Genomic DNA, 12,616 nt, shown 5'->3' with positions numbered 1-12,616 from the left:
AAATATTCAATAGGAAAAAATGTCAGACATTCAAATTATTCCAAAAGTCCAGATTGTTGGCATCAGATACTCGAAAGACATGAGTTACATTTGGGTAGTGAGAGCTCAATCCAATAAATGTTTTCAAGACAACAGAACAATTAGGCTATTTCTAGTATGCCAACATTACTGATTGAAAAGTACGAGAAACGTGGGAAGAACTTTAAAAACAATTTCTGTCTGTTTGATAACTATACAATTGCTTTCATTCCAGATTACTACAAAGTTATACAAACTTGTTTTTAGTAATGTTTTGTAACCACTGAAGTTCATGTTAAGGAAAATGTAATAATTAAGAATTGTACATTGTACATTGAATTATAAGAAAATAAGAGTTAGAGTGAAACCTTTTCCCTGCTGTCTTTTTTTCTGTCTAGTTTACCAAATGATGAGTCATTATATGATATAGGCCATGGCACATTACATATTTATCAAAATCTGAAGAGTTTTCTAAAAATCTGAACAGCTACCTCTCTGCCTCAGTAATTTCTGTTAGTGGAATAAAAAGAAATAGATGATGATGAAATATCCACAAAATTAACTATAACATTCAAGTTTTAAAACTAATTTTACCTTTAAGCCCCAAATTGTCAAATATCATTATAGATATAGATATATAGATATTCAGGAATATATATATGTGTGTGTGTGTGTGTGTGTGTGTGTATATATATACACCTTAAAATGGGCATATCTGGGTATTCATATATGTGAGTTCATTTAAATATATATTGTGTATTTAAGGCATGCCTATCTATTACATGTGTAGTTTTTTAAAAGAACTATTATATCTAACTCTTATTGTTCTCATAGCAAGTTTGACAGAAGGAGGTGTTGCCCTTGAAGTTGAGGTATGACCTTAAGTTTAAGATCCCAGTTTTGCTGTAGTTATAAAAATCAATACTAATAACTCCACAGTATCATAATTTTTTTCTACATTTCTTAGTTTAGGACAAATCTTGAATACATAAACAGCCTTTATTGTTTGAATATACACAGGTTAACTGGATCAATGTATAAGTACCTATTTATCATCCTTAATCTTGTATAAGAAGGAGGAAAAGAAACAAGAGGTGTTGCCTATCAACTAAAGCTAAAGAGCCAAGAGACATAACTGTAATAGTTTTAGTTTTTGATATAGTTTTCAACATAAACTTGCTTTGTAGAGTATTTTAAAGTTCAAACAAATAACACTGTATCTGTGTTTCTCACCTACCAAATGCATACCAACGCAGCAGTAAATTGTTGATCTTTCTATAATTCCTAAAGAAAGAAGCATCTAAGACTGATTTGTAGCATTTTTAACCTGAGTGACATTATATTACTGTACTTTTGAAGAGATCACAGTACCCTTATTCAAAGAAAAAATTGTTTCTCCCGGATCACTAATCAGAATACCCATACATGTTGGATCTCAAAATACTATAAGGAAAGCATATATCTACAACTGAACATTTTGGGCTTCTTTGTATATGAACTTTTAACAGTCAAAATTTCTTTTCAATGGGATAAAATAGAAGGAATACTAAATAGATAAATTTTACCATTTTTGTGATAGTAGGTGACCTCCACTTTCCTCTCTTCTGATCCCAGCAATGCCTGGGCAATTTGGGCAATATCATGCCTCTTGGTCTCGGGTCCATGGAGAAAGTCGCAGGTGCATGGCTTTTGCATGACATCTGGCCTGGAGAAGCCAGTCATCTCACAGAACCCATCGTTGCAATAAATGATGGCACAGTTCTGCACTCTGGCATTTGCAATGATAAATTTTTTATCTGTAATAAGAAGATAGTATGGCATCATTGAAAAAGCTTCCACAATATTCTCCGTAACACTGAAGCAATTTGTTGCATAATAAGAGCTCTGAAATGCAGGTGCTTCCCCAAATTATTAATTTCTCTATACTTTATGAAAAAAGAAAACACAAGAAACCCCACAAACTTTAAATGTGGGATTAATGATCCTAAGTAATTTTAACAGAAAGTATTAAGAAACCACTCTTCAAATTGCAAGAATAGAATTTCCCAAATAGTCTAGCTCTCAAGCCCTGCAACTGCTGGGGATCCTAGTGGGCCCTCAGACAAGCAGCTGCCCATTGATATTTTCAGAATGTCATTTAATTGTAATGTAAATATTTTCAAAGTCAAACAGTGAAACATTCTGTAGTTGTAAGATTTGTCATTTCAACTTTGGCCCTTTGAATACAACTTTCTCAAAGTAGTTATTATTCTTTGGTTTCTCTCTATCTCTCTTAGGCATGTTACATACATCATGTTAAAAACAAAGGCAACTAGCTTTAGTAATGAAACTACTTCATATTTAATAGCAATTCAACAAGGCAAAGGTTCAACTTTTCATAATATATATTTTCCAAAAGAAAAATATTTACACACACTCAGTGAATATCATGATGACACTTTTTACTTTTACTTTGGGAGATCCTTGATGTTTTGTGTAGTAGCAGGAATTTTTAATACAAAGAGCTTATTAATTTATATCACAGATTGTATTTACTATTTCCAAATACGTTGTGAAGCAGGATATACAAGTTTATTTTGTACGCAAGGTACCAGATCCTCACGTCACTAAATGCAGTGTTGAAATAACCGCAAAATATATGGCATACAAATGTATTAATATAGTTTTAAGAAAAGGTTGAAGATAAGTTAACAAATATAGGATTTTAAATTAATATACTTATATAGCAAAAATGTATTCCCTATATTTAGTCCACATGAGAACACTAAATTTCTGTTCATTCAGTCTTTGTGGGATTTACTTATTACACTTCAATTTTTAAATTTCTAGATGGAAATGTTAAGGAGATAATAAAAGAATAGAAATATTATTTTGAATAATGAGCCATTTGCATCGGAAACCAGCAGAGATTAGATACTGCTTTTCCAAATTATCCTGCTTAGGATATATTTGCATTGATTCAATACAACATTTAGCTTCTATAAACTAATAGCAAGCAAGCATCCGTGTCATACCACTGCCTTGCAGTTTAACCAAGGTAAAATATAGTTTGCATAGCCATTTACATCGCTACTACCATTTACATTCTCTTGTTCCAATAGTGTGGTCTGCTCTGCTTCCGACTTTCAAAAAGTCTACAGTAAAACAACCTCAAAATATAAACCCATGTTATCCTAGCACGTTCCCTTTAAGATAGTAGAATAGTAGGACATTAAGTAGCAAGGCAGATAATGCAGCAGTGGTAGAGGAGGATCAAATTGCCTCCTATAATGGAGACCGTAATCTAAAATGTAAATCAAAATTAATATCAGAAGAATAACACTCCCGCTGCCGCTCGAACCTCCTGGCTCGGTTTCATAGCCTCTTAACTTGACAGAGCCTGGAGTTGCCGGTCTCCCCAGCTTGGAAGCGGTGGACGCCAAGTGCACTATCAAGGCAGAAAGCGAGGGCGAGAGAAGAGAACAAATGAACTTACTTTGCCCTTCAAATTTCCGAATGATGGTCCCCAGAAATGTATTTTGTGGTGCCACATGCCCCCTGCGCACAGGCATGTTGGCCCCAGTCTTCCGAGGAGCGCTCCCCCGGAGCTCTGGAGTTCTCCCGGGATCTCTCCTCGGCTAGAGCCCAGGCCAGCGCGCGAGCCGCTCTTTGTGGCAGAGCATCCTCTTTTCAAACCAGAATTCTCTTCCCATTAGCACCACTTCTAGACACCCGCTTTCCCCACCGGAGTCCAATCCATTCCCCTCACCTTCCGGAGGGGCCTCGCACCGGACTGCCGCGGGTGAGAGGGTTTGGGGGTGGGGAACGGGAAGGAGGCGGGGTGAGGGGAGGTGGCGGGGGAGGGAAGGAGGGAGGGAGCGGTGGGGGTGGGGTGGGAAGGGGGCGGGGAGTCACAAGGGCAATCGATCTGTTTCTCTTCTCCCAAACAGCGCCAATTTCCCAGTGCAAATGGGCTTAACCTGGCGATTGCCCAGAGCAGTGAGGAATGGCTGAGGGGGGTTGGAAGACTTGTGCTGCTTTTGCAGGAAGGAGAGAGAGAAAAGGAGGCTGGGGGTCGGGGGGGTTGACGTTTCTATCCCCGCCCTCTCCCCCTAACACACACACACACACACACACACACACACACACACACACACACGCTCCCTTTATCCTGGTAGCTTGGGCGCCGCCACAGCTCGGATTACTCAAGCGTGCTTTAGCGGAAGCCAGCCAAGAAATCTCTAAAACTCCGTGACAAACAGCTACTCTGGGAAGGTGATCTCTACGGCCACCAGCCACAGAGCTCCGTCCCTGAGCTCCTCACGCCGCAGTAGCTAAAGCACCCTTAGCTGCAAGGAAAACACAGGTGGGAAAACAGTTTCTTAATGAGGAATATTTGTAGGCTCTGTTGGCGCTCAGCAGGTTGAAGATTGAGAATGAACCACCTAAGGGTGCAGAATTAGCCTCAGGGTGCAGCTCGGATCCCTGGGTTCAGCAGAGGTGGGTGCCGAAGCCCGAACTGAATTGGCACGCGGGTCCCTGCCCAGCGCTGAGCCGCGCCTCGGAAAGACTGAAAGCTGCCCGTGCCGCTGAGCATGCCCAGTTTCTGCCTGAGTCCCTGGAGGGTTGCAAGATTGGGGGTTGATTTGGTCTCCAGGTGCCGTAGGCTGCGAGAAAGATGAGACGGCCAAAGACGAGAAGGCCAAAGATTGCCAGCGACTAGTACAAAACAAGGAAAGAGTTTGAAATAGGTGAGGCTGAGCGCCAAGGGGAAGGAACAAAAGGTGGGTGGGGCTAAGAGTTACCAGCCTTGGCTGTGACCTCCGATGCCACTCATCTCCGGAACACACTAGCTACATTCTGCTCTCCTCCACCATCTCTAAGGAGCCATCTCATATAGGATAGAAAAGGGTTCAAGGGGCAGAATAGAGTCCTCTTCCTTCTCGCTTCTCAAAGGCTGCCAGCGTGGGAATCTCAGGGTATACAGACACTTCTGTTCAAATAGTCCTCCTGGAGACTTAGGAAAACAAATGTGACAAGCTGTGCCAGGAAAGCGTGTTTCTGAAGTTGCTTTTCTAGTTTTTCTTTATTGTTTTCCCTTTATTTTTGTTATCTCTCCCCCAGCCACTTTAACCTGATAGCCCCTCTCCACGCCCCTTTCTCTAAATGGAATTTGCTACGACTTCAATCTACTCAAGCAGAACACAGACGAATATCTCATTTCCTGCTGGAGATAAGGGTCCAGAGATTCCTGTCAACACATGCAGTTGAATGATAGAATTTGGGGGGTTCTTGTAGCTCATTAGCCTGCTATGCCTTGAGTCAATTGGGTTCTTATTTTCTCAGTTACAGCTTCAAATCTGAAGTGAAATAATGAGAGTGGAACTGAGAAGGGCCGTGAAGCAGAGTTAGTTTAGGAAGGTGAATCAGGTGGGTTGCAATAACCAGGAAGTAAGCATAACAACTTTTATGTTCCAAAACAACAAACCCCAAAGTCTAAACAAAAACAAGAACCGAAGTAATTCCTCCTCTTTAATATCAGAGTAATTAAAATGAATCAAACGAAAGACGTTCCTAGGAATGTTGAATTTTATGGCTAATAAGGTTTACTTTAAAAATAAGCAACCTATGACAACCTCTAGGCTCTTCTAGTAGCTTGAGCTTTCCTAAGTCTTTATGGTTGCCTCTGCGGGAATATAAAAAGCCATATATCACTAGTGTGTGGTTTTATTTTCTCCTTAAAAATATATATAAGTCCATCATTCCGTCATACTGTTCGCTAGCTGCAGCCGTGCTTGGGAGACGACTAGAGTTTCTCTCCCAGGTGCTGAACGTGTGGAGCTATCCATGGTTCTGAATCCGAATCAGCCGTTGGCAACTGTTCTCTGCCTACAACCAGCCGCAGACAATAGAACTACAAACTCAGGCAAGTGGCCCTAATGTATCCACATGCACCACTCTCTTCACCAAATGCCCAAAGAAATAGAGTGTTCTAAAACACATTTCTTCTCTACTTAGCGTCTTAACTAAACCCAAGTTCACCTTCCTCCCAAAATGCATCAAGGACTCCAGAAAAAAATGAAGAAACTGCATATTGCGTAGATTGTAATTAAAGTTTCACCTATAAAGTTGTATTTTAATTAAGATTTCACGGCACAATAATATAACAATAAGTTATATACAGGTAATATAGCTAAACTTTTTAAAAATTACACATAAATTTAGTGAATGAATACTGTTTTAAAGTAATAGGTATTTCCAAATACAGCTGGAAACACAAAGTTTATCTGTCACATGACAAGATATATTGACATGCAGAAGGTAACTGTGCATAATGTCTCTAATTATAAGTCTGAAACTAACTTTCATAGGATATTGATTCTGGAAACCCTTGAATTCCACTTTCCTTCTTCAAGAGAAAAAGTGGCTTTCTGCTCCCTGAAGTATTCTCTCTTTCTCTGCAACTTTTAGAGTGGTCTCTGTTTGTTTGGGTTGGTTAACTAAATACGTGATGGCTAAAATCCCATTGTCTTTGTTACATATGTGTGAGCTCTGTGGGCTTTACACTTTTCCTAATCTCATTTAACTCCAAAATTAGTTCTATTAAGGATTCAGTGTAAAATCACAGAACATTTTATAACCTATGTATTGTAATTGATTGAGCAGAAGATTAAAGGCATCCTGTTTCTAAATTACCCCAGTAATCGTGTTCATACATTATGCATTGGAACAGTGGAGAAAGTACATTAATCTATATTCAGCCAATAGAATAAAAGCAGTGGATGGTAATCATGGCTGCTTGTTGGCTGGAAAATTATCCTCCCCCACTTCACTCTCTATAAAAGCTAACTTTATATTTTGTGTGGAGACCCACTTTCACAAGTTTTTAGTATTTTTGGACCTTTTGGAAGTACAAATATTGAACCAAGCACACAATTCAACTGTTGAAATCCTATCATGTATACAGCTTAACACTCAATACAATCTACTTATAGGCAAGGTTGCAGGATAGATTGTATGTTCTTAAAATTACCTAATTATCAATATTACTTTAAAATTAAGTCATTTAGTATTTACATATGTAAAAATATTTTGAATGCCTACCATATAATAACAATTCAATAAATTTTACACACACAGCATTTTCCATAGAAGCTCACAGAATTAATGAAACTCTGCTTAAGAAACCTACATTAGAAATCATTCAAGCAGCATATATTATTGCAACCATCACTGTGGGATATTTAAGTGGCATTCATATATTGGTATAGAATAGAAACTTTTTAATATCAAATTAAATATTGTGATTTGGTTCACATTTTTGAGATGCTGCGGAATATAAGTCAATGAAATTAATGTAAAGTTTTCCCAATTCAGCAAAACTAGTTTAATAATCTGATGACCACAGTGCACATTTTTATTTTTCTTATTTATTTAATCTTTTTTTTTTCTTTGGGACGGTGTCTTGCTCTGTCACCCAGGCTGGAGTGCAATGGCACGATCTCGGCTCACTGCAATCTCTGCCTCCCGGGTTCACGCCATTCTCCTGCCTCAGCCTTCGGAGTCGCTGGGACAACAGGCACCCAACACCAAGCCAGGCTATTTTTTTTGTATTTTCAGTAGAGATGGGTTTTCACTGTGTTAGCCAGAATGGTCTCGATCTCCTGACCTTGTGATCCACCTGCCTCGGCCTCCCAAAGTGCTGGGATTACAGGCAGCCACCGTGCTCAGACTATTTAATCTTTTTCTATAGATGGATTCTGGTTCTGTCGCCCAAGCTGTAGTGCAGTGGCATGCTATAGCTCACTACAGCCTCACACCCCTTGCTTACCAAGTGATCCTCCCACCTCAGCCTCCTGATTAGCTGAGACTATAGGTACAGACCACTGTGCCTGGCTAATTAAAAAAAAAAAATTTAGAGATAGGCTTCTGCCTTGTTGCATAGGCTGGTCTCAAACTCCTGGCTTCAAGTGATCTGCTCCTCTTGGCCTCTCAAAATGCTAGGATTATAGGCATGAACCATTACGCCAGGCCTAATGCAGCATTTTAATGGCTGTTTTAATGTAGCCTTGTAGGGGGATCCTGGGTATCATTCTACTAACTGGGTCACATTTAACTGAAGAAACATCTGACTTTACAGTTACAAGTCAGGAAAATTTCAGCTTGTATTATCATAATGTAGCTTTAGTATCTCAGAAGAGGCAGAAATTTTGAGGCCATTTATTAAAACAACAATATTGCTGAGCAGCATAAAATAGGGGCAAGTGCAAGAAAGAAACCTGGTGTTAACACTGCCATTTTTAGGAGAAAATAACGAAGATAATTCAGGTATTTTGCTCATAGCTTTATTTCTAAAATCTGTATAACAATTTCCAACATTCAATTTTGTGAGAAGTAGGAAAATAGATATACAGTGATTAGGACAAAATCTTGTATACAGCGAATATTTAAGTATCATATATCCTACAATATAAATGTTCTACATTTTGGAAATCAGTAAAATAATAACATTTACATTAACATAGAGTATTTAACTAATTTAGATTAAGGGTGTCCTAGTGTTTTGTCGGGGAGGGGGCATGAGAATAAGGTATAGAATAGTCGGTGAATCATGCTTATCCAGGCAACAGGAACTAATACAAATGACTGTTCCTAATATATTAACATAAGTGTATATAGTCAGAAAATTGAATTTTACTTCAGAAAATTTAAGATACCTTTCTTATGCCATACTTTATATGTTAGTTATAATCCAACTAGTCATTTTACCTCAGATACTTCGGGACAACATATTCTACATGTAAATTTTTATCCAAATGTATAAGATTTGGCTAATCTTGTTGATAATATGTAAATCTTAGTAGAAGAATAAATTCTTCCCTGTAAGGAATAAGTTATTGGCCGTCCTTTTCCTAAAAATGAATATTCCTGCAGAAAATAATCTGTCTGTATGTGTGTTGTTAATATCATACATTCATCAATAACTGACACATAAGATAGCTAGGAACCTAACAATATTATTATATTTTATGAAAAAAATACATATATATACCTATAAATGTATGCTTGTTAAAATGAAAAATTAGGTATTCTAGGTGAGGATTTCATAGAGTGCATGGGTAAGGCTGTTTTATAAGATGATTTATTTACTAAATTTAGTAAGTAATTTAGCACATGGGTCAAAAATGAGCTTTGTTGCATATAGCTTTACTGAAGGCTAAGAGGGTATATGAGATACTTTTATATCAGTAGACCCTAAAATTGTTGTATTGTTTTGGCTGACATATCTACTTTTGCAATTATGCAAATTAATGAATTTGTGGTATTCATTACGTCTAACTTGATTGGTCTTTGCACCTTGTGGAAATATGCATATGTGTATATAGATAAATAGATATAGATACAGGTAATATAGATAATGAGATTTCAAGTTACACCAAATTGCATTGTTTCTTTTCTGGACAAAATGCACAGTTGCTTTTATTTAAAATGTGATGGTTAAATTGCCTCTATCTGAGGATAGGTTTAATTTGATTACAGAAAGTCTATATTTAGTATTCAGATAAATCTGTACACAGAGAATCAGCTTTTTTCCAAACTTAAATAATTTGGAAGTAATATTTTGTGGTTCTACATCTATCTGCTCATGATAAAGTGATAGAGTCAGGGTTTAATGCCTCACATTTAACAATTGTATAATTGGACAAAATAGAGAAATCGAGGTGCTTAGACATTGAATAACAAGGAGTACATGAGAATATTTCCTGAAAGAAGAGCAAAACCAAGATATAGCCTATGATTTACACATATTACTGGCTAAAAAGCTCTTCTAGAGCACAGTGCATGGAGTAAGAAACCAAACAGAACTCAATGGACTTAACTGAGGAAACAACGTTCTCAACAGAGGGAGCTGCACAGAAAGAGAGGTCTAGGTATCTTCATAGGGTCAGTGAAAGTCTGTCTGAGTATTGATTTGCACAAGCATGTGAGGAAACCACCCAAGACTAGGGGAAGAAACTAAGGAAAATATTGTCAGAACAATTAGCAAAGCTCACACATATCTGGAATTAGTTGCTATTCTCGCCACCTAAAGTGAATAACCTATGTCCTATGTATACATAGGGTCTTCATAAATATATTGTATTAATGGAGGGGGTGAAATGATAAGTAAAGCTTCTCTGTCAAACTCAAAAAGAAGTCTAAAAAGGATTTTACTGGTATGCTAATTTTGTCCTAGAGAAAAGATCAACAATATTTAAAATAATATAACAAAATGAAGCATCACATGACATATAATGAACAAAGTCCAGCAACGAACTAAACATCATCAGGCATGCAATAAAGTAGCAAAGCCTGATCCATAACCAGGAGAAAAATCAACAACAGAAACAGACCAGAAAGGACACAGACGTTTTTGAACTAGTAGACAAGGACATTAGAAAATTATTGTAAGTATACTACATATGTACAAAAAAGTAGAGGAAAACATAAATGTGATAATGAAAAAAATGGAAGATATAAAAAGATTCAAATCAAACATGTAGGTACCATAAATATAGAATCCAAGAAAAAAAATACATTGGATGAGAGTAAGAGTAACTAGACACTAAAACAAAAATTCAGTGAAACTGAGGACATAGCAATAGAAAATATTCAAAACAAAACACAGAGAGAAAAGAACTGGTCAAAGAAAGAACAGCATTTGTCACCTGTGGGACAATATCAAGCGGTCAAACAAACATATAATTGGGGCCCCAGGGGAAAAAATGAGTCAGAAAGGGAAATTGTTTCAAAAGTAATTCTAAATACTTTCAAACTATAATAGAAAATTTGAATTCAGAGATCCACAAAGTTCAACAAAGCCCAAACAGAAGAAAAATGAAGTCACAACAAGACATATCATAATCAAATGAATGATGACTTTTAATAGACATAAAAAGTCTTAAAAACAACAAGTTAAAAAAGAGACATAGTCCTTATAATGGATAATTTTTATCAGAATCTATTATAGTAATAATGTAATTCAGCAACATGCATGGAATAATAAAACAAAAACAAAACAAAAGAAACACTTATCAGCTGTCAATCTAGAATTTACTATGCAGTAAAATTTATCATTCACAAATTAAGGTGAAATAAAGAATTTTTCAGACAAACAAACCCAAGAGAATTCACTAACCACAGACCTATAATAAAATTTGTGTTAATGTAGAAAAAGAAGGAAAATCAAACCAAAAGAAAAATTGGATTAACCCAAAGCAATGAAGATCCGTGGGCAAAATAAATTTTTTTTCGCAAAATTTTAAAGGTATTTAAAAAGATATTTGAATGTTTAAGATAAAACTAACAGTAGTGAATTGTGAGGTGCGTCATAATATTGAGGGGGAACTAAAAGTATACACTTGCAAGTTTCTTATAAAAGATATGAAGCAGTATATTATTTGAACTTATAGTGTAATATTCTAAAACGTATTTTATAAACTAAGGAAACCATGATACAGATCAATAAAGATGTATCACTAATGGACTAATAGTAGACTTGAAAAAGGATTATAAAAAATCCAAACAAATGCAAAAGAAGAGAAAAGAAATCAAGAACAGATAGGACCAAAAAAACCTGTATAGTAGATTTAACTCAACCATAATTATATTGAGAAATAATAATATTAGAGGTAATTAATCTAAATGTTCCATTTAAAAGGCAGTTGGTCACCCTAAAACCAAGACCCTCTATGAGTTGTCTATAAGAAATCGACTTTAAATAAAAGATGAAATTAAGTTTAAAGTCAAATTATGAGAAAAAGTTTAACATGCAAACTCTTATTTTTTCAAAAAACCTAGAGTTGCTATATTAATATTAGACAAAGTAGATTGGAGAACTAGAACAATTACCAGGGATAATGAGGGACATTTTGTAATGATAGAGACATTACTCTTTCATGAGGATATGACAGTCATAAATGTGTATTCTCTTCTAATGGAATTTTAACATACATGAATCGGTAACTAATAGATGTTATATATTCATGCAGTGGATATTACTAGGACATAGAAATAATAAAATACTAATACGTACTACAACATGAATGAACATTGAAACCATTATAGTAAGTGAAAGAAACTAGACACATAACACTACATATTCTATGATTCAATTTTTGTGACATGCTCAGAACAGGCATATCTCTATAGACATAAAATAGATTAGTGGTTGCTAGGGGCTAGTAGAGAGAGGAATGGGGAGTAACCTCTAATGAGTATAAGGCTTATTTTTGTAGTGATGGAAATGTTCTAATATTAGATTGTGGTGATATTGCTCAAATCTGTGACTATATACAGTCATGTGCCTCATAACTACATTTTGGTCAGTGAAGGATTACATATATCCCTGTGTTCACAAAAGAATATAATATTATATTTTTACTGTACCTTCTCATGCTCAGATCCCCAAATGTTAATACTTACCATTGTGCTATAATTTCCTACAGTATTCAGAAAAATAAAATGCTGTATAGATTTGTAGCCTAAGAGCAATAGTCTATACCATATAGCCTATGTTGTCATAGGCTATACCACCTGGGTTTGTGCAAGTATATCCTATGATGTTCACACAATTATG

The 12,616-nt window shown here is 36.3% G+C and overlaps 1 protein-coding gene and 1 long non-coding RNA gene across 6 annotated transcripts in view; one reads left to right on the top strand and one right to left on the bottom strand.

Annotated features, from left to right (window-relative positions):
• The window catches only part of KCNH7 (potassium voltage-gated channel subfamily H member 7), a 475,718-nt gene extending 471,945 nt beyond the window's left edge, over window positions 1-3,773 (bottom strand). For 4 of the 5 annotated variants that reach the window (XM_050752293.1, XM_050752296.1, XM_050752294.1 and 1 more), the window contains exons 1-2: window positions 3,494-3,734; window positions 1,584-1,814 (exon numbers count right to left, since the gene is read on the bottom strand). In XM_050752293.1, coding sequence (XP_050608250.1) covers window positions 1,584-1,814; window positions 3,494-3,569 — 307 coding nt within the window. In that variant the 5' untranslated portion in view covers window positions 3,570-3,734. Of the gene's footprint in view, window positions 1-1,583; window positions 1,815-3,493 lie in introns of all 5 variants that reach the window. The other variant, XM_050752295.1, reaches the window with a different exon arrangement.
• LOC126932957 (uncharacterized) overlaps window positions 3,727-12,616 on the top strand; it is a 46,082-nt gene continuing 37,192 nt past the window's right edge. Inside the window, exons 1-2 of the long non-coding RNA XR_007718388.1 lie at window positions 3,727-3,799; window positions 4,655-4,748. This is a non-coding gene — a long non-coding RNA (uncharacterized LOC126932957). The remainder of the gene's footprint in view (window positions 3,800-4,654; window positions 4,749-12,616) is intronic.

Source organism: Macaca thibetana, chromosome 12 (assembly GCF_024542745.1).
Source record: "Macaca thibetana thibetana isolate TM-01 chromosome 12, ASM2454274v1, whole genome shotgun sequence".
Lineage (NCBI taxonomy): Eukaryota > Metazoa > Chordata > Mammalia > Primates > Cercopithecidae > Macaca > Macaca thibetana.
This window is presented reverse-complemented; position numbering and strand designations above follow the sequence as displayed.